General features: G+C 43.5%; 1 protein-coding gene across 5 annotated transcripts in view; it reads right to left on the reverse strand.

Moving 5' to 3' along the window:
- Positions 1-13709: 13709 nt before the first annotated feature.
- The window catches only part of SBNO1 (strawberry notch homolog 1), a 91137-nt gene continuing 79226 nt past the window's right edge, over positions 13710-25620 (reverse strand). For all 5 annotated transcript variants that reach the window (XM_088449142.1, XM_088449140.1, XM_088449139.1 and 2 more), the window contains 8 exons: positions 25053-25127; positions 24178-24324; positions 23999-24093; positions 21809-21901; positions 19921-20058; positions 18805-18881; positions 16258-16451; positions 13710-15196 (listed from right to left, as the gene is read on the reverse strand). In XM_088449142.1, the coding sequence (XP_088305268.1) occupies positions 15054-15196; positions 16258-16451; positions 18805-18881; positions 19921-20058; positions 21809-21901; positions 23999-24093; positions 24178-24324; positions 25053-25127 (962 nt within the window). In that variant the 3' untranslated portion in view covers positions 13710-15053. The remainder of the gene's footprint in view (positions 15197-16257; positions 16452-18804; positions 18882-19920; positions 20059-21808; positions 21902-23998; positions 24094-24177; positions 24325-25052; positions 25128-25620) is intronic.

Raw genomic sequence — 25620 nt, forward strand, 5'->3', positions numbered from 1 at the left:
CCAGTGTCTGTTACTCACCAGTGCTTCTCCGTGATATTTCCTTTAGAATGTTGCTTCAGCCTACTCACAGTTCTCCAGTGTTATTTACATTATCTTTCATGCTAATTCTGTGTGTGATTAACTCTCTCTCAGAACTTAGTGTTTCATGTTACTACTCCTGTGTGTCTTTTAGTGTGCTGCTTAGCTCTATTGAAACCTCCCTGCGTTACTGTGGTGTCAGTTTTCATGCTAATTACAAATTAGCTCTCAGCTGGACCTCTAGCAAGTATTCAGTTCAACTTCTGTGTTCAAATATCCAGTTCATCTCCTGTGTTCAAGTATTCAATTCACTACCTGTGTTCAAGTATTCAGTTCAATGTCTGTATTCAAGTATCCAGTTCACCTCCTGTGTTCAAGTATTCAATTCCTCTCTTGTGTTCAAGTATTCTAATATATTTCTGGTTTTCCTGCAACTTCCAGGTACCTGTCCAGAGGGCCGCGACCTGCTCACTTGGTGCAGTGAAACCCATATCAAAACTAGGGAGGTCACTGTTTAAGACCACCAGGTGAGTTAGACTCCGCACCTCTGGGCAGGTCTAGCCAAACCTGGGTTTGGCCGCAATAGGGAGACCTAGCTGTCACTCACCTGCTTATTCCGCAGCCACCCTGCCCCCTGGTTTTCCCATATGGTTCGTGACAGGAACTGAGCATACCCCCAACCATGTCGAAGGTGGATAGCATCGATTTAGAGTCGTATTTGCAATTATAGGGCCACAATCTTGCCCTCTGGCAGAAACAAAGTGTGCCCGAGAATCCAGAAGAGCTCCCAGATGTACCATCTACTGTGTTGGAGAAAGTGATTATTTCTACCAAATGATGATTCAGCCGTGCTTTTGTAAGCAGGCTATGGTCAGATGAAGATGGTTTTGTAAAACAAGTGGAGTGTGTGCCATGATCAGAAGGTTGTCCAGATATGGCAGAATTCTGACTCCCTGATGCATGAGATAGGCTGTCACGACTGCCATAATTTTGGTAAATACCCTGGGAGCCGTAGATAGGCCAAAGGGTAGAGCCTGAAATTGGTAATGTTGCTGAAGGACAGCAAACCGTAAAAATTGCTGGTGGGATGGTATATAAGGAACATGCAAATATGCATCCTGAATGTCCAGGGAAACATGTAATCTCCCCGCTCCATTGCCAAAATAATTGATCAGAGAGTTTCCATACAAAACTTGGGTACATGGATAAACCTCTTGAGGGACTTTTAGATTTAGTATAGGATGATATACAGTAGCCCCCATTCGGTTTCTGAACCAGAAATAGATTGGAATAATATTCCCTGTTGAGACACAGGAACCAGGACTATTACCCCCGTCTGTAGCAGGGAGTGAATGGCTTCCTGAAGGGCCAAAGTCTTGCAAATCTGTGCAAAAAAAACTTTTGGAGAGGAAGCCTCCTGAAAGTGAGGGCATACCCCTGAGAGACCACTTCTCAGACCCAGGCATCTGTTGTTGTTTGATGCCAACAATCCGCAAACTGAAGAAGTCGGCCTCCCACCCTTGGAGGAGGCCTGCCCCATCAGGCAGAGAGTTTTTGTCCGGTTTAGAAGCTGGACTTCTTGCCGGGCCAGATCCCTTAGCTTGTCGCCTTGATATTTTGCGAAAACTAGACGTCTTAGAGGAAGCCTGTTCCCTTGCTCATCCATGAGAACGGAAGGTCCGAAAAGAAACCTGCCTAGACTTTATAGTCACTGTAGATGGCAGACCTGCTGACTTTGAAGCTGCCAGAGTAGCTATTATTTTATGCAACTCTACTCAAAAAAGTACTTTTCCATAGAAAGGTAAAACTTCCAGTGCCTTCTGTGATGCTGTATCAGTGTTACGGTTGTCTGGGGATCCAGACAACCAGAATACCTTAAGGAGAGTGACACCAGAAGACGTAGGGTGAAATCAAAGTTAGTGACTTTATTGTCACAAAAAACAGGCTAGCATGTATAAAGGAATAGTCCAAAGTACATACGGTGCGGCTGAACGCAGATGATATGGCTATGGAGTCTATGGTGCGGCTAGTGAGCCAGTAGAGTGGCCGGAGGCCTATGTTGTGGCTGGGGAGCAGATGATGCGGCTTAGGAGCCGTTGGTGCAGCAAGGTGCCGATGGTGTGGCTGGTGAGCCAGTAGAGTGACCGAAGGCTGATGTTGCGGCTTGGGTGCCGTTGGTGCAGAAAGGTGCTGATGGTGTGGTTGGTGAGCCAGTAAAGTTGCCGGAGGCCGATGCTGTGGCTTGGGAGACGATTATGCGGCTTGGGAGCAGTTGGTGAGGCAAGGTGCCGATGGTGTGCCTGGTGAGCCAGTAGAGTGGCCGGAGGCCGATGATGCGGCTTGGGAGGCGTTGGTGCAGCAAGATGCTGATGTTGCGGCTAGGGAGCCAAGAAACAGTCTGTGCATTGAGCGGCTTGGAAGCCAGGAGAACGTGTGCGCGCTGCAGCAGATTGGAAGATGGGGAACAGTCCGTGTTCTGCTGTTTACACAGTATAACTGGCACAGAGTACAGGGCTGGCTGTAATTTAAGAGAAGCAGGACCCAATCAGAGCCGTCTCCAGCAGAGAGTAATTCCTGATCACAGGCTGGTGTGCACCTGGGATCTGCAGAGAGGCAGATGATTAATAGCACCTGGGAAAAAACACAGAGACTGGATTAGATGCAATCTCCAGTAGTAACCAAGGCTGGGAACTGCCATCAAAATGATTCACTACCTGCGGATCCTAACAATCACCTTTCCAGGATCTTAACCAAAGTGCCCTGCATGCCACTATAGAAGCTGCTGATGCTTTAGAAGCTAAAATTACAGCATATACAGCAGCTCCTCCCAGATAGGAAGCCGGTTGCAGTATATGGGACATATACATCATATGCTCTCTGGTAGCATTTGTTAGAGAATTTTCCAATGCTCCCCCACCCATTCTTCAACAGCTTTGGCTACCTAGGCTCCAGCCATAGCTGGATGAGCAACAGCTCCAGATGATGAAAAGATCGTTTTAAGACATACTTCAATCTTTTTATCTGTGGAATTCTTTGAAGATGCTGATGGGATAGGAAATGTAGCATTTCTGATTAAATGCATCACAGGAGCATCCACAGTAGGAGGTACCTCCTGCTTTGTACATACAGAAACCGGGAAAGGATACAACAATGTTAATCTCTTATTCACATAAAAACGTTTGTAAGGGTTACCCCATGCCTCTTCCATAAGCTCAGTGAGCTGCTCGTATTTAGGAAACTTTGTTTTGGCCCCCTTCCAGTGTTTAAACACTGGAGCCTTCTTCCTAGGGGCTGGTTTATCATCCTGAATGTCTAGGATTGATTTAAGTGCGCATCATCCAATTCCTCCAATGATGCGTCTGAATCCATATGTTGAGGAGACTGATAAAAAATAGAACTTGCGCTTAGGCATCTTAGTAACTACTGGTCTGCTCGCAACAGCCTACTGACTTGAGTGGGCATAAGCATCCATCCAGGAAGGATGCATAGGAGGTGCAAACATAGCATGCTGTGGGTATCCCATACAAGGAGACAGCGTGGGCGTAGCCATACGATCCATAAACTGCTTCATTACCTGAGACAAGGACACTTAAGATGGCTCCTGTACAGGGACTGGTTTACTGGACTGGTGAGGTGGCTCTTTATAACAAACAGCACACAAACCATCCTTTATAAAGTCCTGAGAGGTCAAGCCCGCCAAACAGAATTTACATGAAACCAGCACAGGGGTCTTCCCCCTCCTGAATCCCTTTACTTTTTGACATATCAATTCTAAAGGTAACAATGCAAAGTAATGTGATAGCCTTCACAAATAACAAGTAAATGTGAAGTATAAAGAAGAAAAAAACCCATACACCTGCAACAGAGGGATGAGGAGAAAAATAGTGATAGTTATAAATGACAGAAATAAAAGGCAGTATCAACACAGCAGCTAGCAAAAGTCACATATAATGCATATGCAATTTAGTTGCAATGGGCTCTGAATCAACTACTCAAAACATGATGCTTGGTAGGATAAAGAGCACTGTACACCTGACCCATGGGAGAGGTATACAGGGAAACTGTGTAGAAAAACTGGTGGGGTGGTCGTCTTAGAAATGAGAGGGCGTACCCGAGATACATGAACCCAGGTATCTGTTGTGGTCTGACGCCAGAATTGGGCGAATCAAAGAAGCCGGCCTCCTACTCTGGGATCTCCCAGGGGGAGGCTCAGCTCAGCAGGAGGAGAGCTTGTCCTCAGATTTGGCAGCTGGGCGTCTGGTTGTTCCTGGGCTTTGTGGCCCTAGTGGAAGCAGATTGTCTAGGAAAGGACCGACCCTTAGGCTTTCCCTGGGGACAAAAGGACCTGAAGGATGTTGTCCGAGGTTTTGTAGTAGCGGCTGAGGGCAGAAAAGCAGTTTTTGATGATGCCAATGTGGCTAAGGCAATGATTCTAAGGCATTCTTAGAGTCTGAATCCACTTTCCATGACCCCAGCCAGAGTGCAGCGGGAAGACAGTGAAGTAGCTGATGCTCTAGAGGCCAGGAGACTAGCATCCAAGGTCGCTTCTCCAATATAGAAAGCTGCATCCCTTATGTGAGCTATATAGGACATCTGATCCCGGGAGGTTTCTAAGGGGAAAGACTCTTCTAGGGCATCTGCCCAGCTCTCAATTGCTCTAGCCTCCCAGGCAATAGCCATAGTCAGATGAGCAAAAGCTCCTGAAAGAGAATACAAAGATTTAAGGCCAGCCTCAATCTTTTTATCCTTAGGGTCCTTCAGTGAGGAAGCTGTAGGGATAGGTAATGTAGAGCTTTTAATTAATCGTGTAACATGGGAATCTACTGCTGGGGGAGCTTCCCACATTGTGCAAAGAGCTGCAGGAAAACAACAAGCGTTTTCAGGCGTTTTGGGGGCTGAAACCGCTTACCGGGCATCTGCCAAGCGGCTGCCATGTGTTCAGCTAGCTGATCAGAGAAAGGAAACTCTGCCAAAGCACCTTTTTTGTCATTTAAATAGTGGGTGCTTTGATTTGGAATAAAGCTCTTCCTCCCCTGAGGGAGACTCAGTGTTAAGAGAGATCAGCATCTATTGCCTCCTCAGATGACACCTCAGAATCTGAGTGTTGAATAGACTGTGAAGATAACACAGGATGCTTAGAAGTTTTCCTTGGTAGGGGCTTCTCACCTTGCAATGTATTTTGAAAAGCTGCAGAGGTAGCCACCAGACTCTGAACCGAAAAGAGAGTATATATACCCCTGGAGAGGGTATAGGAAGTACCTGTATCGCTTGTATCTGCTGTGGCAACCCCATAGGGGGATTTACTGCTGTGACTGCCAGAAGGTCCGCAATAGTAGCTCTGACTGGCCTGGTGTAGTATAACACCTTGCACATATTCCATCCTCAATTAAATCCTCTTCATTTAAGCCTGCTGCACAGGATCTGCATGAGAGCAGTATAGGTGCAACCACTTGCTTGCGACTCTTGCCTTTGCTAGACATAGCTGCAGAGTAGTATAGCAAACAAAATGGCACTGAGTAATATGCAACCACTAGGTATGTGACAGTATTCACCAAATACAAGTGGGTATGTAGTATAGTGATCCTGCCTATGCTTAGACAAGCTGCAGGAGAGCACAGCACAGAGAATGGCACAATGCAGGGTTCACAGGAATTACCTTGGGGATGTCCCAAAGCAGTTCCCTTAAGGGTGGAGATGCTGCTGTTTAGTAGAAAGGAGAATCCGACGCCCAAAGGAAGTATCCTGAGAGACAAATGTATCAAATGCATAAAATTTGAGAAAAGTGTGGACAGAAGACTACATGGCTGCCTTGCACAATTGTTCAGTATAGGTACCACAACAAAACTCCCACAATGGTCCCACAGATCGAGTAGAATGTGCTGTCACTGTGTTTGGAACAGAGAGATCAGCTTGTATGTAATTGTCATACAAAGCCACCTAGCCAGAGTTTGTTTGTTAGCTGGCCAGCCCCGCTTATGACAGCCATATAACACAAAAAGAGAAACAGATTTCCTAATGGCTTTGGTGCGATCTACGTAGGGCGCATACAACATCCAGAGAAGCTTCACCTACAGAGAGGTCTGAAGACTGGAACCACAATTTCTTCATTTACATGACAGCGGGATACTACCTTAGGAAGGTAACCCTCCCTGGTACAAAGAACAGCTCTATGCTGATGAAAATTTAAAAAGGGGGAGCGACAAGAAAGGGCTGCCAAATCAGATACCCTGCGGGCAGAGGAGATAGCAAGAAGAATAACATGTCTTCGCTGTGAACCACCTAAGATCTACTGATTTCAGGGGTTCAAATGGGGGAGCCTGTAGAGCCCTGAGAACCAGAGACAAATCCCAGAGAGCTACTGGAGGGCTAATGGGAGGCTGAACCCTCAGAACACCCTGAAAAAAAGTCCTGGCAGCGAGGCGATCCTTTGCTGAAACCAAACTGAGTGCAGATGCCTGAACCCTCTGGGTGGACAGGCAGAGATCTGGTCTAATCCAGCCTGAACAAAAGCAAGCACTCGAGAGATCGTGAACACTCCAGGATCATATTTTCTATGTTTATACCATTGAAAATACAAGTGCCAAATCCTGTAATAGATGCGGGCAGAGGTAGGCTTCCATGTCCTGAGCATCGGCTGAATGACAGACCTGGAAAAACCATGGTCTCTTAAGATGGGAGTTTCAAGAGCCACGCTGTCAAAGACTGACGGGGAAAGTCCAGATACAGGCAGGTATTCTGCTGCGGGATCCCTGGTTTTGGACCCGTACCTGGGGACCCTGTGGTAGTGGCCATGAGGTCTACCTCTGGTAGTCCCCATCTGTCCACAAGGCTCTGAAATACTTGTGGATAAAGAGCTCACTCTCCGGCGTGTATATCCTGCCAACTTAGGAAGTCCGCTTCCCAAGTTAGTTCTCCTGGTATGAACACTGCTGAGATTGCTGGAAGGTTACATTCTGCCCAGACCGGAATGTTTGAAACTTCCACCATGGCAGCCTGTCTTTGCGTGCCTCCCTAATGGTTGAGGTAGGCTATAGCATTGTTGGACTGTACCTGGACAGGCCTGTCCTTCAGTACATCCTGTGCCTGAACGTGTGCTCTGAACACTGCACGTAGTTTCAGGACGTCTATGGACAGGAGACCTTCCCTGGGCGTCCATCTTCCCTGAAAAGTGTGCCTACCTGTCACTGCTCCCCATCCACGGAGGCTGGCATCAGTACTGAGGAGCGCCCAATCTGGAATTGAAAATGGGAGACCACTGTTCAAACAAAACAACTGCAACCACCATGAGAGGGACAGCCACAGCTCTCCAGTGGTAGAGGATTAGCCGTTGCAGTGGTCTGGAGTGGAACTGAGCATATTCCACCATATTGAAGGTGGACTCCATGGATCCCAGAACCTGCATTGCTGGGTGGACAGACACCGACTGGTTATGGATGTCACGCTGGGGGGCGGTTTTCTGGAAGCTGAGGCCAGAGGCTGCGGGAGGAAACTGAGGCGAGGGGCCTGAATGTACGACCTCCGCATTCACAGATCTTGGTCGTTGGCGAGAACTAGTCAAAGGTGCGGAATCTAACCCACGAGATGGTGTTCGCCAGTGACCCCACCAATCGGGATATGGGCTTGAGCTGGACCTCGTAAGCAGGTCGCGGTCCTTTGACTAGGTGACCAAAGCCTGGGGGAAAAAGGAGAATCGAACACTTGTGGCCCAAAGGGTCTGTGCCAGTAAGGGGCACGTAGGGACACTGTACTTGAGGTACAAGGAAGTGTGCACTGCGGACACACTCTACTGGGTTGCCGGTCAGAAAGAGTGCACCACGGTGCAATACTGTAACACGTAGGTAGAGACCACAGAGTCCAGTAACGAGGTGGGTAGTGATACTGGAGCCAGCCAGAGATTATGATGCTGGAGAGGTGGGTACGTATAACTACACAGGCTGTGATGGTAAAGCACTGATGAAATGGATAGTATACTGCACACAGGTGGCGGTGATAACGCACTGGTGGAATAGAGGTATACTGCACACAGGCGAGGTGATAACGCACTGACAATATAGCTGTACACAGAGGCTGAGATGGTAAAGCACTGATGAGATGAATGATACAGCTGCTCACAGGCTGAGATGGTAAAGCACTGATGAGATGAATGGAATAGGTGCACACAGGCGGAGGTGGTAAAGCACTGGTGAGATGGACGATATAGCTGTACACAGGAATAGGTCACTGGAAGCAAGGGAACCTGGAACGAGAGACCACTAGTAACACTAGCAGCGACAATGGTTGTTCAGGCAACTACCTGAAAAATACCCCTGGAAGCCCACTGATTGGTCCACAGCGTCAGCTGACCGGCCAAACTGTCAGGGGAGGAAAAGCAGTCAGAGCAGGAAGTGTCATGGCGGCGCCCATGACAGGGACTACGATCCCCGTGCACCAGGCCGCCCGGGACACAGCATCAGGGAGAATGCTCAGCACCTCCCACGTCGCAGCACGAGCTGCCCGACAAGTCAGAGGAAGCCGGCGGGGTGGCCGATCCCCGGCTGAACTCTGACAATGGAGAAACCTGCAAATCCACAACTGACGTGCCACAAAAGTGCCAGAGAATCTAAGAGTGCAACTAAATGCACCATCTGTTGTACTGGAAGAAGCGACTACTTCCAATTTCTGATCCAGCAGTGTGGAGACAGGCAATTGTCAGTCTGAGATGGTGCTGCAACACCTGTGAAGATTGTGCCAATATCAGGAAATCATCCAGGTATGGCAGTATTCTGACTCCCTGGTGTCAGAGGCAGGCCGTCATCACTGCAATTATCTTGGTAAACTCCTGAGGGGCTGTTGACAAACCAAAAAAGGCAGTGCCTGAAATTCGAAAGCTTTCTGCAAAAACCGTTGGTGGGACGGTGTAATTGGCACATGCAGATATGCATCCTTAATGTCCAAGGACACCATAAAAGCCCCTGGTTCCATTGCCAACACAATTGACAGAAGGGTTTCCATACGGAACCTGGGCAACCGGATAAATGTGTTGAGACTTTTTAGAATCAGAATAGGCCGGTGAGATCCATTGAGTTATTGGATCAAAATTAGGTTGGAATAACAACCCTTTCCTAGTTGATTCACTAGAATCCAGATTATTACCCCCGACTCCAGCAGGGAATGAATGGTCTGCTGGAGGGCCAAGGACTTTGCAGACTCCTGTGAAGGAGTTGTGCAGAAGAATCTCTGAAGAGGAGTTCTCCAGAAAGTAAGGGCATACCCCTGAGACCACCTCCTGAACCCAGGAGTCTGTTGTCATGAGATGGTCCCAATGTGGAGCGAAACGCATCGACGAGAGTGTTATAACCACTGGGATAGAGGAAGATATCCAATCCACCCTAGCCCGCTACCTTTCATCTCTGTTTAGTAATTGAAGTGAGTCCTGAGCAGACCGGGCATCAAGCAGCCACGGAGGGATTAACCAGGTGCTAGCAAGCGGTTGCTGCATCATCTGCACCCTGGTCTCCCTGAAGTACAGACCTAACTTACACCAGTGTGCCGTTATCCTCTTTGGATCGTGGTAAAACTCCAGAGCCATCAAATAGGGGAGTGGCAGCGTTTTAACACCACCATTTATAAATAAGTCTCCTAACTGTGGAATCCCTAAGGGAGGATGCAGATGGTATGGGGAATGTTGCGCTCCTGACAAGATGTGCCACATGACATGTGCATCTACTGTTGGCATAACTTCCCACTTAGCGCACTCGTTTAGTGGGAGGGGGTATAAGGCTGTAACCTGCTTTGTAACATGGAATAGTCTATCTGGAGAACTCCATGCTTCCTCCATAAGTTCAGAGAGGTGCTCAGATTTGGGAAATTCAAAATATGAAGAAGGCAGTCGCAGAGGCTGGGGATCGTAATTGATCTTCTCATATCAATCGTCAGGGAAAAAAAACCAGACATTTAAATTAAAATCACAATATTGTGATTTTAATTGAAATAAATGTCTATGTATTTTTTACCCTGACGATTGATGTGAGTAGATCAATTACTATCCCCAGCCTCTGCGACTGCATTCTTTATATTTTACATTTCATATTTATGAGGCTGACTACCTCATACAGCCGCAATTGAGACTGGAGTGATATTTTAACTCTAACCGCTTAGGTTTTTCTCTTGTTTTGAGATTTGGGAAATTCAGCTTTCACAACTTTCTGGCGTTTAAACACTGGAGCCTTAGTTCTGGCTCCACATTTTCTGTTTAGCACAGCTTTGACCGCCCTAATCAAGGAGGGGACATCCGCTGTTGGAAAATGGTCCTCCTCTCCTAAGAGAGACTCTTGAGAGGAACCCTGTAAATCCTCACACTCATCAGAAGTTGCACCAGCGTTTACAGGCTGAGTGATAGAAAGAAGCAGACAGCCTTCTGGTTTTAGGATGCACCAGCCTAGCTGCTTGCAGCGCTTGCTGAAATGCAGCAGGGGACGAAGTCATACTCTGACCTGAGTGGGCATAAACATCCATCCAGGACGAATGCATAGGGGGCATAAACATAGTAGGTTGTAGCTGCTGAGGGTACTCCATAGTAGGAGCCGGCCTAGGAGCAGATAGCTGGTCTACAACCTGCGCCATGATCTGGGAAAGTAAGCCCTAGGGGGTTCCTGCCCAGGAGCTGGTATATTTGACTGATGTGGTGACTCCTTATAACAGTGACCACATAATCCATTCTGTATGAAATCCTGAGGGGATAACCCCGCTTTACAGGCCATGCATGACACCAGCGCAGGGGCTTCAGCCACCTGCTTTTCCGTTTCTTTAGACATTATATCCCTAATGTTATGCAAAGTAATACACAATGTGACAATGCTTCACACCCACAATAACCCACACACCTGTAGCAGAGGGCTTATGAGGAGAAACAGCAGTGATAGCTGTAACTGACAGTCATTCAGGAATAAAAAGACAGAACACACAGCAGATTTCAAAAGTCACATGCAATGCAAATAATATGTAAAATATATATATGCAATAAGCGCTTAGTCAACTACGAACAGCACCAGAGGCTAAGTAGGATATGGAGCTCTGTATAACCTGGCCACCTAAGGAGAGGTATACAGGGAGACTGACCAAACCTGAGATTGCAGCCACCGAGCACCTGAGAGAGAGTGGTCTCTGGCCGTATCATGTACAGGGAGGCTGGGCGGGGCAACCCAGACGCGGGAAACCTCTCCTCTGGACCAGCATCTGGGTCAAGGGAGGGGCCAGAAGGGAGAACGTACCTCCCTTCTGCTGTATGGATCCACCGGGCACACTGACATATCATGGCCGCCACCATTATCACCCCGGGCTGTCAGGATCCCTCATATCCCGGTGGTCTTTCTTCTCTTAAATAACCTTCCAGGAGTTCTCGAAGCATAAGGCTCCTTATCCTCGATTTTTAGGGTCTGGCGGATGGCCTGGATAAGCTCAGTAACTCCCACACTATTGGGAGAACTGTCTGCACAACTGGAATGGTCTAGCCACCTGATACAACACCTCACCTTCCTCTGCAGAGCACCAACCACAGCCAAGCCCAGGACCTTTTCTAATGATACACAAAGAAAAAATACAGGTGCACAACTCCAAATTAACTGATTATATATAAATAAATACATTTTGCAGTAAATACAATAGAGGTTTTTGGTATAATCTTGGCCAAGCTTATGGGCCTGCCCACCATATCCGGGTAACCTCTTGTCGGGCTATATGTGAATATATATATATATATATATATATATATATATATATATATATATATATATATATATATATATATATAAAGGAAACACAGGTAGCACCTCCAATTATATATATATGTCCAGAATGTGCAGTCTGAGATCTATTTTCTTTGTAAACTAATTAGTGCATTGATTTGCACACCTGGGAAGCCTGAGCCACTTCCCACTCAGACTAGCACTTCTACTACATTGGTTACAGCATGGAGTCTGGCAATGTAATATGCACACCAGTCAGAGGCACAATAATAGGCAAGTCCTGCTAATATTTAGACTGTGTAGTGCAGCTTTGGTTCATTTTTGGGGTGTGGGTCCCCCTAGATTGCATTGCTGATCTGCTTCAGGGCACCGCAATATAACACATTTTAATACTTCACTGTCTGTTTCCTTTATATATATGTATTTCACTTTTTTATTTTTATGCTTTATATGCGGCCAGCGGCTGCTCTTAACACTTCACTTTTCTTATTAGAGCGGTGCTTTGGGGTGGATTGGCTGGGCTAGTTTGGGGGTGTCCTGCGCTCTGGATTTGAGCCTTAGTATGTTAGGGACCTGCCCGACAAGAGGTTACCCGGATATGGTGGGCAGGCCCATAAGCTTGGCCAAGATTATGCCAAAAACCTCTATTGTATTTACTGCAAAATGTATTTATTTATATATAATCAGTTAATTTGGAGTTGTGCACCTGTATTTTTTCTGTGTGTATATATCAATGGTCTCCACAGGTAGCACCTCCAATTATATATATATGTCCAGAATGTGCAGTCTGAGATCTATTTTCCTTTTCTAATGATGAACAGACCTTAGAAAGTCTAGCCATTTGTATAGTCAATCTATCGGATTACAGAGGAAGGGGAATGAGAAGGTGGGACCTGCTGCAGAGATAAAGCAACTGAAGCACTTACAGCAGCCTGGCTGCGGACATTTGCACACTTCCTTTACCACGTCTGCAATGGACAACCATAATTCTAGCCCATGCAGCCAACACTTCATCTGCTGGAGAGTCCCTGGATAAGCGCTGCCCAAGTGCTTCAGCCTCACAATCTGCACAAAGGGTCTCTTGTTCCTAGCTCCCTTTAAGAAGCCTGGCAGAACATTTAAAACATTTATAATGCACCCCTGCTTCATTTTGAGGGGTCTGTCTCCTTTACCAGATATTAACACAAGTGGTAACACTCAAAACAAGCACACACAGAAAACCTGCATTTGAAACTGTTCCCCCTTACTGCATTTTTTTTTTTTTTTTTAATAAGAAAAGCTTTAAAAATCTAAAAAAAATAAATCATACAAAAAACAAATAAAACAGCCATTAAATATAAATCTAACTAAATACTCTTAAGCAATAGACCAGAAATAAACAATTAAGCCATTAAATATAAATCTAACTAAATACTCTTAAGCAATAGACCAGAAATAAACAATTATAGAGCCTTTTTTGTTTTACAGTAGGCTAGGAATAATTCAATTAACTTTTTTTAGTGCCTACTCCTCAGACTCTTCCTCATATCTCAGCGTCAGTGTCCCACATATAGGACAAAAGAGGATTTGGTTATAGAGTGACTTATGGGGAGATGTATCAAGCCTTGGAGAGAAAAAGTGGAGTAGTTGCCCAAAGCAACCAACTTATGTCATTTCCACTGATACTTGACGACATTTGTTTACTCCTATCTGGGAGAATCCTGGAGAGGAGATGAAGATGACCGCTCAGGGGTCGGGCTCTTAAATGTCATATTGGTCCCATCCCCTCTGTACAGACCTGCAAATCCAGGTTTCACCCCATCCTGTGAACTTCACTGGCAAGTGGGTGGGATATCGACCTACTCTTCCGGGGATCCAGTCGACTACCTGAAAAATAGCGAGTCTCCCGAACCTTCCTGGAGAGTTTCCACTTTATCTCTCTAAGACTTGATACGTCAACAGAAGCCAAGAAATCAAATGATAAACTAGTTTCATGTTAGTACAATGAGTTTTATTTGCTCCATTCCAAGGTGTGAATACCTTGTAGGGCAGTTTTTCTTTTTCCCCAGACAGGTTTATACAGTCTCAAAACTTTCAATAGTGCAACCTGTGCAAGCAAGAAATGACAAACATTGTCCTTATCACATCCTTATAAACACATACTATTGGAGGCAAAAAAACACCTTACCCATATTATAGATAACTATTCACATTTGTACATTACAGTTTTAAACAGCTCAAGAAAACTCTACAATGTCTTACAGAATAGTAAATGGTATTCAAGTTACAGAGTAGGCAAAACAACACACACAGCGGGGAGCCTTGAGTGATCTACTTAACAGTGTACAACTCAAGATGTGTCGTATCTTACCAGTCAAAATTTGTCATTATTAAATTACAAGAAGCAATGTGTAAATTAAAAAAAAAAAAAAAGAAAAAAAAAAACCTAAAAAATAAATAAATAAAAAAGGATTGTGTTGTTCCCATTTTGATGGCATGGGGGGTTTGAAAACAAAAAACAAAACAAAAAAAAAAAAGCCCTTTTTGCTGCACACTAGAAAATGTTATTTTTACACTTAAAATATTACCCTTTCATCACAAATTTTAAAGAGCAAATGTGTTGAAATATAATTTCACATAAAGAAGAGAATGCACTCAAATTAAATAGTTCAATTTAAAATACTATGTAAAATAAAATTGTATGAATGGAGTTTGGGAACGGATTGTTCCCTATAGAATAGGACTTTCAAAGTCTTTCTATTCATGCTTTCCAAGACATGCACTGCATTAACCAATGTGGGGGAGAAACACAAATATACCCTTTTTAAATACAGTGCATTTATGAAAGCATGCATCCTTATTACACAAGTGAGAACAACCTTTATATACATATATTGGTTTATGTATCATACCTTTCATGTACATGCATTTAGGGAAAGCTCCCTTTTAAATATTATTGATTTCCAAATAAGACCCTGAGCACTGTATGGGAAATGAATGAAAAATCAGAAAGAAGCATGGATTGACCTCCAAGCTACCACTACACTTCATGAAGAAGAACTAAAAGATGTTCAAAATAGAAAAATAAAAAATCCAAGTTAAGGACTATGGAAACTGGAGCATGTGAGAAGCACCAAAAGTCAAAGAAACAGGAGATGTATGCGCCACGATAAAAGGAACTTGCAGATTGCCACAAGGAGTCTACAAAGTCCTGGTGTCCTCCATCTGTGCACAAGTAGACTGAACTCTTTGGAATCTGTCCCTGATTCATGTGCACTGTTACAATTCTACAGTTTCTTTCTACTATGTCCAAGTCTCTGATGGGCAGATTTTCTATGGGGTGCTGAAATTGCTGATACTCTGTGGGTGAAGTTGTTGCCACATCTGCTGCTGTTGTACTGCAATCTGCTGAGACTGGTCTGAAGTTGAGAGCAGTGTTACAAGGGATGATACACAGTTTGCTGGAATGATTAGACCTGTTAAATAACAAAAGGTTAGTATTAATGTCAAAAGTTAGTTTTATGGCTAAAACGAAATGTCCAAACAATTTGAATAAAACCCCCAAATGACAGAGTAGAAGAAACAAAGACAACACTCAGGGCCTGAGTCAGAGATGTACACTAACCCAATGGCTAGCGCACACCTCAGATGTTTCCTACTCTGTGTGCGCGCAGGGCCCGTTCTGTGCATGTGCAGAAGGGGTCCTGCGATACCACAATGAGCTCCCCTAAGAATCTGCCTGACAGGCAGAGGTTTTTGGGGTGGTTTGGAGGCAGTCTGAGACACCGGAAAGAGGGGTGTGGTGCCCCATTTTTTTGGAGTGCCGAGACCCACGGATGCAGACTGCCGGCCTCACAAGCCACAGGGACCAGGTCACGATGCGGTAAGCTTCAGCTACCGCAGCCTGGCCAAAGGGACAATTGCGACCTCGGTCGCAGCGCTGGGATCACGCAGATGCAGCAAAGAGGTGTCCGACATCTCCTTCTGTATTTGCATCTGAGGTGGACAGAATTGCACAGCAGCTTGTGTACAGCTCTGCAATTACCATCCATCTTTGATTCAGGCCCTCAGTTTCCTTTAGTGTTCCAGCTGGTAGCTGAAGTCATAAGACATTTACTTTAGAATAAAATTGTACAGGAATGACAGGTGCTTTAGTTGTGACCAAATGATGCCCCACTACATTACGTATTACATTATGATGTAGTGATCAATGCCATTTCTGGTGTAGGCCCTATCTGGCCCGCCCCATGTCCCACCCAAAGCTATTCAGTAGGGTCATAAAATGGAAGAAAATAGTAAAAGTTTATTAATGGACAGAGGTAAACACGGGAAATTGTTTAGATTTAATTTAATTACTTGCACACCAGGGAAGTTCTGCAGATTCATTAAAATGAAATACATTACTTTATATAATTAGCCTGTAGGTTAGAGGCCTTTATGTATTACTGTGCTGAATTCTAAGCATAGTCTATTCTTTAAGAAACATTGTAACAATTCTTATTTATTAAAAAGCATGCATATACCCCAAGTAACTTACCAACAATTCTTTGCCCATCTTCAGCTCGCAATCGAACTATTTGCATTTTCACATTTGTTCCACTGACTGAAGCTAGAACGCCCTCCACTTTAGTCCACACACTTAGAACAGAACCACATAAGACATAATACGTCCGGCAGCGCAGGCCAATCTCACACATGAGTCCTAAACTGGCCTTCTTACAATTACCTCTCCTGCAGACAGAATACAACATGTATTAAATTATTTTGCTTGTAGAGATTGATCACTATTAAAATAGCAAGTATGCTTGTGTAATGCATATATTACAGCAACTAATACTTTGTCTTTCTTCCAACATGGGTGACAGTGCTAGCATGGGGATAGAGCGGATACTCTTAACCCCTAAGTGCCCAACTCCAAAGTCTATGGCTAATTCAGTCTCTAAGCCTTGTTCTCCAGGATCTCCAGTTTCTACCAAGTGCCGAAGGAGTGAAGGGCAATATTTTAAATAGTCCCGAAACACCAATATTTTGAATTGACCGGTTCAATATAGAGTCCATAAGATCATTAATCTATTAAATGGATGAGTTTCTTCCATCCAGGATATAAAAAATGCATATAGGCATATACCAATCTGGGAGGTGCACCACAAACTACTTAGGGTTGCAGTACAATACTTGTGCTTCCATTTCAGGGGTCTCTCTTGGTTGGGCCACAGTGCCAAGAATTTTTGACAAGGTCATGGCAGCTCAGTTTAGAAGAAGAGGAATCTCTGTGGTAGCTTATCTTCTCCTCAATGCAGACTTAATTTGCCTTAATTTGCACATCACGCCTCAGTTGTTAGGAGTCTCAAATTAATGAATCAAAATCCAGTCAGATTCTAGCCCAGCAAATGGTGTTTCTGGGGTTATAGTTTTACACCAAAAAGGTATTTTGGCAGAACGACAAGATCCTTGTTATGCAAAAATTGGTACAGACTCTAGAGTCAAGAGACCACTGTTTTTGCTCTACATGAAGCTACATGAGGCTGATGGAGAAGATGGTCTCCATATTTAAGGTGGTGCGATTCCATCCAGCATCCAGTAATGGTTGTTTCAAAACGACATTTTGCAAAAATATTCCAGGTCCAAACTTTGGTTGACCTCAAGTTATAAGCCACCACAAAAGAGTGAGATTGGTAATTAAGAGATAACCTTTAAGGGTAATCTGAATTTGGACCATAGCGACTACGGACGCAAGTCTTTAGGGACGGGAAGCTGTTATGAATCATTAGTTACAGTGTATGTAGTCCAAAGTGAAAGCAAAGCTCTCCAAAACAAACTGAGCTCCTGTCAGTCTTCTTCACTGTTCTGAGTTCCAGGATATTGAAGAAGAACAGATCAGTTCAAATTCAATAAATCGAAGCCACAACTGTAGCATATTTAAATAAGGAAGGGGTGGGATGTTATATTACCAGAATATAACGTTCTGCCCTTGTTATATGCGGTATGCATCCCTGGGGTGGACAACTGTCAGCAGTCACCATACGGAGGTGTCGGGTCCAGTGTAGGTGGACCCCACAAGCTTTAGATTATAGAAACAAGCTTTAGATTAAAAGGTTTTACGTGTAAGGTTTCCTGAACATTGCCTCCCTTAAGGGCAACTTTGGAACATTCCCATAATAGTAGTGTCCCTCAGAATGGGAGAGATCAGAAGATTCTGTGCTCTTGTCAAACCAATTTATCAAATCCCATCAGGTTTACACAACATTCCCACCTTTAGGCTTAATTGGTTAAGACTCAATGTATGCTGGAGAATACATTTCCTGCTCCATGTATTCTTTCGTTTACCTGATTTTTTAAGATAGATTGGTGATCTGGTGATCAAGGGCTATAGAGGGGAGGAGCTTCAGACTGAATTGGTAAACCCCTACATGCCCAGCTCCAGAGTGCCAGCTCTAACCCCATGATAGTAGTGTCAACTCAGAGAGGGATCAGAAATGAATTTAATGCAAGTCAAAACATTTACGTTTACTGTATCAGGTTAGTGCAATGGACTCATTACATTAATATCTGCCTGTGAAAGATTACTCGAGACTCTACCAAAACCACAAAATTTGTGCAGTAACACAAACTATTTTTCCTAGAATAATGAAGTGTAAGATGGCAATGACAGCAAGTGTGTGACAGTATGCTATAATCATTGTACATTGTAAATAATCCCCACAGCATTCCAATGTACAGAAAATGGAAACAATTTTCACCCAACTGTACTAGTTCATCATCCCAGCATAAGTGAGTCATGTGTGTGTGGTCACCCAGGGGGGGAGATGTGTCAATCCTTGGAGAGGGAGAGAGGACCAATCAACTTCTGTCATTTTTCAATCGCAGCCTGTAAAGTAACAGAAGCTGATTAATTAGCACTTTACCTCTCTCCAAGGTTTGATAAATACTCCAGGAAATTCAATGCACATAATCAATTAACTGGAAAAACTGGTGATAGATGCCAGTATCCTTCATGACAGGATGGTCATGACTCTTCCACAGGCAAATTTATTAGTGCTGCAAAGTCCATAAGAGAGCAAATCCAAACGGGAAATATACTCACCAATAAGCATGTGTGCATATATCAGCAGATGATGTGTACTGTTCTTTCCAGTGAGAAAAGGCATCATCAGATATTACCTGGCAAGGGCACATGACAATTTATCAGGCCAGTGGTCAGTCACGTAACAAAGCAGGACAGTCCCATAAAGCTGTAGTTTTAGCTTAAATGAACAGGTTTTATATTGTAACTGTTAGAGCCAACCTGTCTTACTGTTTAGTCAAATCAAACAGCTAATAAAAACAGTAAGGATGGAGGACACCATGGAGGACATGTCTAATCACTTGTGTGCCTGGAAGGCACAGATATTTACATAATCAATTGATGGGCGCCCCCCCCCAAAAAACCTGCAGCATATTTATTCTCCCAAAACCTACGAGAGACTCGTCTGGGAGTTTACCAGTCTCCCGGAAGAGCGGTTGGCCCTCTTGCATCCGGCCTTGCTAGTGAAGTGGGCAGGATAGGGGAGTATAACATCACCCCTTCTTGAGATGTGTTATTCACAGGACTTTTCGGCAAGGGGGCAGGACTGAATGACGCAAATAGTACGGCCCCATCACCATCAGCCTCCCATGCATCTCCTCTCTGGGATACGAAGAAATTAAGAGGCAAGTGGATGAAGGTGTTATGTAACAATTTTCTGAAAATAATTTTAATGAATGTTGTGACCTATGAATCATAGTAACAATGTTATTTTAAAGGTTGGTCATCTATTTACAGATATATTTTGTGGATAAAAGTGCTGTGTCCAATTCAAGTCAAATGTATCTTTAACCGTAAATATCTCAGGTACTTCTAAACATAGCATAAAACCTTCAGCCACTTACCTCTACAAATCAAAGTCATGGACAAACATTGGTGAGAATACACAGGTTTATCACTAAATTATAAAAACAAACACAACACACCAATAATGGAGAGTGCGTGCTGCTGCAAATTGTATGCCAAGACCATGATAGGTCTAACACCTGTTGCTACATGGCTATAGGGATCAAACAAATTTGCTTAAAACACCATATGCTGCTTTTCCACAAGACATTTACAGATCCATTTGTTAAAAACCACATAAAAGTTACATACCACATAAAAGTGTACATTGTACACTAGATTAAGTATTACCTTCTTATATTTCTTTTTCAAGTCTGACAACGTTTCGAGTTTCAGCTGCTTCCCTGTGTTGGGTCTGTACACCAGGAAGAGTTTCTTTTTGGGGTTAATTTCTTTAACTAAAATAGCGGTTTTCTTGTTATTCCTTATCTGGAAAGGGAAAATAAATACATTAGTGCACAGAAGGCAGTAGTGATAGGAGGAGGTACATAAGGGCTGATGCAACATCTGCTTTGCGGGACCTCTCTCTCCAGCCGATTTCTGCTTACAGACTAAGGATGTGTGAGCAGAAACCGCTACTGTAATTCAGTCTGCAAAACAATTATATTGAAACAGAATAAATAAAACCAGTTTTAAAATTGTGGCGCTCTATATCAGGGGTGGCAAACCAGTCCTCAAGTAACCCTAACAGTTCATGTTTTCCAGACCTCCTGTGTATCTGTAGAATGAGGCAGTTAGGAATGAAGGCACCACGTTTTAAAATGTGTCACTTAGCTGTGCACCAGCTAGGTGGTCTGAAAAATATGAAGGGCTCAATTCAATTAGGTGTGAAGGGGGAGAGTTGCTGTTGTAAAAACATAATATTCGCTCCATCATGGGCAAATCTCACAATTTTGCTCGGAGCCTTAATTGTGCGAGTCCGGTTGTACAGTATGGCTTCATACACACTAGACGATGTGCTGTATGAACGATATTGGTGAAAGATTTCCCTTGAACTTTCTGTAGTGCAGGACAAACTATATTGGGTGTACACACCGAAAGATATCTTTAAAGATATATTTAAAGCGGATGTAGCTAAAACGCTGACCATCGGCATGCCGGGTGACGAAATCTTGGGGGTCTATTTACTAAGCAGTGGTAGTAGACAGGAGCTGATTGGCTGTCACCTTATCACTTTTCACTCTGTCTCCTAACACTGCTTAGTAAATAGACCCCTTGGCATAGATTCCTGAACCGGGGACAAGACACTGACACCAGAATCCCGACAAGAGGGGAGACGCTGACGTTGGAATCCCGACAGCTGGCATGCAAGTACAGCGGGAGCCCTTAGGTCTTAGCCGTGGGAGGGTGGGTTCAGGTGGTATGCCGCCCTTACTCATGCCGTGAGTAATTCGCTATAAGTGGATCAAGCCCAAATGCTGGATAGAAACCTGAACAATGGATCAGCCAGCCGCCGACCGATTCAACAATTGGTAAGTGTTCTGCACAAACTAATTGGCATACACACTTACCAATCTGTCGTCTGACCAGAGGACCGGGTAGTGAAGGCATTGTCAGCAATACCTGCGGGTGGCATATCGGATGGTCAGTGGGTCGCCCGGCTGTATGAACAATATATTGCATAGTGTGTACCCAAGCTCTAGGGGTCCTCGAAGACCGGGTTGGCCAACAATGCTCTAGATATAGAATTCAGTGAAATTTCAAAACCCTTAAAGGTTTGCCCGCTATACTTCTATTTAAATAGTTTGGACTACCTGTCTGTCATTTTGTAAAGGGCTGTCTATGGAATACATTATTATTACATAAAATACATTATTTGAGGGAAATTTCACTCCCAACGCTGCTAGTGTGTTTCTGAGATGGTAATGAGTTAAATAAGCAACAATTAGATAAAACAGTTTCTTATGAGTTTGTTCCAACCATCAAGCTCCAAAATTTTTTATATCACCATTTAAAAATGTCAGGCTATACACAACCTATTGATGTAGGCTGTCCGATGAAGAGACGTATTTGTGCAAGAACATGAGAAGTGCATGCAAAATAATAGGACAACACTTGTACACTTCACAAATAAGATGCGAAAATTGGGTAAAAGGTCTAAAAACATTGTTTATATTAGTGAAGCAACCTATTTTATATAACACTTTAACATCTACTTTTGTCATGTACCAGTTCTTACCTGAAGAGATAAATAAAACCCATCATCTGGTCCAGTTTGTTCAGCCCAGATTTTAGTTGCATCCTCCCAAGACATTCCTCTTTCTACACTTATCTGTGAACATTGAAAACAATGTAACATGCCACTGAGGTGTGTACAATTTATTACTGCGCAAATTAGGCCCAAAACACCAAGAGGCCTTTAATGACCAGGATTAAATGAGAAAACACGAGCGAGTACATAAATATCTGTATGATCTCTGTAGCTAAATGCAGCAGTAAGATGATTTTAAAGGGAGTGGTAGAAGGGAAACAAGGGATTAAGTTTCTGAAAAATCTCACTAGAAAAAAAAAAAAAAAGATTTTTGTAGCACAAGATTTATTCCATGTACTCCAACTCTACCGCATGGATCAAGGCTATGCACATGGTACTTAATATTTAAAGATTGAATTTTTGTTCTTCTCTCCGAGTCAGATTAGGGATACTGGAACAATGGTGTAAGAATGCAGTAACAGAAGCTTTCAAATTCAGCTACCAAAGCTCAAGCACCCCCCCCCCCCCCCCCCTCTATACCCCATAATCTGTCAGGAACTTCAGTATTTTTAAACATAGCCCCAAGGAAAGTAGAAAATAAAGCAGGAGAGAATAACATTTCACAATGTGAATCAAAACCCTAACAAGGACAACAGTAAAAACATTATACAAGTAAATAAACCAGAACAATAAAACATAAAGGGAGAACATCCACCGTCACCAACTGGGCTCAAAGAAAACGCTGTAATGAAGGTACACACACACATTTTCGTCTTCATTAAAAGGTATTGTCGGATTGCATACTTCATGGCAAAAACTGGTGTCTTTAGACCACTCGGAGTCCAGCATGTTGTTTGGGAGCTTTGACTCCTCTAGAGTTCAAAAATACTGTACTCAAGAGCCATTTCATTTCCAAACTCCAGTAGAAAGGAGATTCTGCTTTCTGGTTCGAACACCCGCTGCTGAAAGGTGTCGAACAAATACCCTTGGAAAGAATCTGGTTGAATCTCTTGTAATTGATGAGTTTTCAAGGTCTAGAAAACCTACAAAAGCCTGCAGCAAAGTCAGGGAGTTCACTCTGATCAGTAGATCATCCAGATCAGGGATGACTCACACACCGGGATCCTAGATGGGCAACAATTGCATCAATGATCTTTGTAAATATCCATGGCGCTGTAGAAAGTCCGAAAGGCAGGAGCCGAAACTTAAAAGTGATGGGACTGCACAGCAAGCATGAGGAGGCACTGATACTTGCATGTACCAGTCTGGAAGGGAGTATGTCTAGTCTAGGTTCATGGGGTTGGATTCCTAGCTGTCCAAGCATGTTACTCGCTCTGCAATCTTTCTCGAGAACAGAACTGTCACCTGGGGAACCTACTTTTTCTTACCACAACGGTGAATGTTGCAAAACCTAGGGGTCTTAATAGAAGGTTGGGTGTTGTCTAAAGCAGAAGTTCTCAAATATGGTCCTCAAGGCTCCCCAACAGTTCAGGTATTAGAGATATCCATGGATGAGTCCTTATCCGACGACCACCCTTCCGTCACCCAGCAATAACGGACAGCCAACCCTCCTGTGCAAAACCCAGTGCTAGGCAGCAGTCAGTGACTTTGAGGCTGGCCACTTAATATATTTTCATGACTCTGTTCTTCCTTCCTGGCCCATTGGTGGAGGAAACACAGGGACCTTTGGGAAAATGTATCAAGCAGTGTAAAAAGTGGAGACGTTGCCAGTAGAAACCAATCAGCTTCTACCTATCATTTTAAAAAATGTACTTGGTAAATGCTAGCTAGGAGCGGATTGGTTAATACGGGCAACTACTCTACTCTTTACACAGCTGGATATATTTTCCCCATCTCTCTTGGCGGTGAAGCCATACTGGGATCTGAACTTGCAGAATGCTGGCAAATAAATAACTAGCTCAAAAAAAAAATAAACTTTTAAAAAAAAAGGCTAGAGAAACTAAAGTTCAACAGTCAATGGGAATATAGAGGGAGGAGTATGAGATTTTGAAGGTATATATGAAAGTGCCCAAGCTCCGGTCAGTGAACCAGTGTTTCACAGACCCCCATAAATGAAAGAAATAAACAAATTCAGCAAAAAGAGCAATCAGTTCCTATGAAACAGGGCTTCAATCAAATTCACATACTTAAAATGTAATTTCTGGTTTGAAGACTTACTGTGTACAATTCCACATGACCTGAGGTGGAATACCCTGGAGTCAGGAACTTCTTAACCTCAGCTTTCCTAACTTTTTCATCCCCAGAACCTAGATCTAAAATACAGCAATAGACAATATGCTTAGAATGGTCGCTTCTTTAAAATGTAAGAATCTCTCTTATAATGTGCTGATCTTTACCTAAAATGCCCATGTCGTATTTGCCATTCTTCTTAGCGTTCTGTATAACCGCATAAAGCGTGTCAGAGAAGTACTGAAATAGTGCATTTTGTTGGTGTACTTCCATGCCCAAGATACGGTTAAGGAATTTTCCAATGTTGTTGTAATCTGAAAAGAACATGAATTGTGCTTAAGTTCAAGCCACAAAAAGTTATGCCATCCACTTTTATCTGACTTTCTACAGGAGTATTGCACAAAACAACCAAAACACAATGTTGCTGTCATTATACATTCCAAAACATAGATCTAATATCTGAACTGTCAGGTTTATTAAGTTTACACACCGTACATTTTTTTTTTTACCCAAATACGCATTAGGTCTCTGCGATGCTGCATACACACGTAAAGATTTTCTGTCCAACCATCCAACTAGTTGATTGGATGGAATGAAAATCTGGTAAGGTATGGGAGTAACTGATGATCAGCAATTTGCTCCTAAATGCCAGAAAACAGATGAAAATGGTCGTCAGACAAGTTTGAACAAATTGTTTAGGGTCAAACATTTAACAAAACAGTTTTTGTCAATTTTCTGACGTTTGGGAGTAAATTGATGATTGTCATTTGCTTTCATACCTTACCAGATTTTCATTCCAACAAATCAACTAGTTGGATGGTTGAACAGAAAATCTTTACGTGTGTATGCAGCTTAAGGGATAAACTGAAAACAATTATGGACTTTAGAAAATGGAGCTTAAATCATATACATGGGTTCCTGTGAATTTGGGCACTCGGAAGTAAAGCCTCAGATCGCTGTTTAAATGTTGCACGTTTTTTTTCTGATGCATGCGCATACCTTTCACATATTACCATAGCACACCTTAACACACAGATCGTACCTTTATCAAGAGTCAAAATCCCAGATCGGTCTTCAACATTTATTAGCCCAACTCCAATTAACCCTTGCCGAACATCTAAAAAAAATAAGGAACAATGAGCAATAAAAGAATGAAGAAAAAAAAAAACTTAAAAAAAAAATAACACCAATTGGTGTAATGGATGATTCACTAAAACAAACTAAAAATCATACATACAGAAGATTAGTAGTGATAAGAAACTGACAACACAAATGTTCCCAATGTGAAATGTACCCAAAAGCTGGCATGCAAGTACAGCGGAAGCCCTTAGGTCTTAGCCGTGGGAGGGTGGGTTCAGGTGGTATGCCGCCCTTACTCATGCTGTGAGTAATTCGCTATACTTGGATCAAGCCCAAATGCTCAATAGAAACCTGAACAATGGATCGATTCAACAATTGGTAAGTGTTCTGCACAAACTAATTGGCATACACACTTACCAATCTGTCGTCTGACCAGAGGACCGGGTAGTGAAGGCATTGTCAGCAATACCTGCGGGTGGCATATCGGATGGTCAGTGGGTAGCCCGGCTGTATGAACAATATATTGCATA

This window comes from Taudactylus pleione, unplaced genomic scaffold, assembly GCF_031769625.1.
Source record: "Taudactylus pleione unplaced genomic scaffold, aTauple2 ptg000479l, whole genome shotgun sequence".
Lineage (NCBI taxonomy): Eukaryota > Metazoa > Chordata > Amphibia > Anura > Myobatrachidae > Taudactylus > Taudactylus pleione.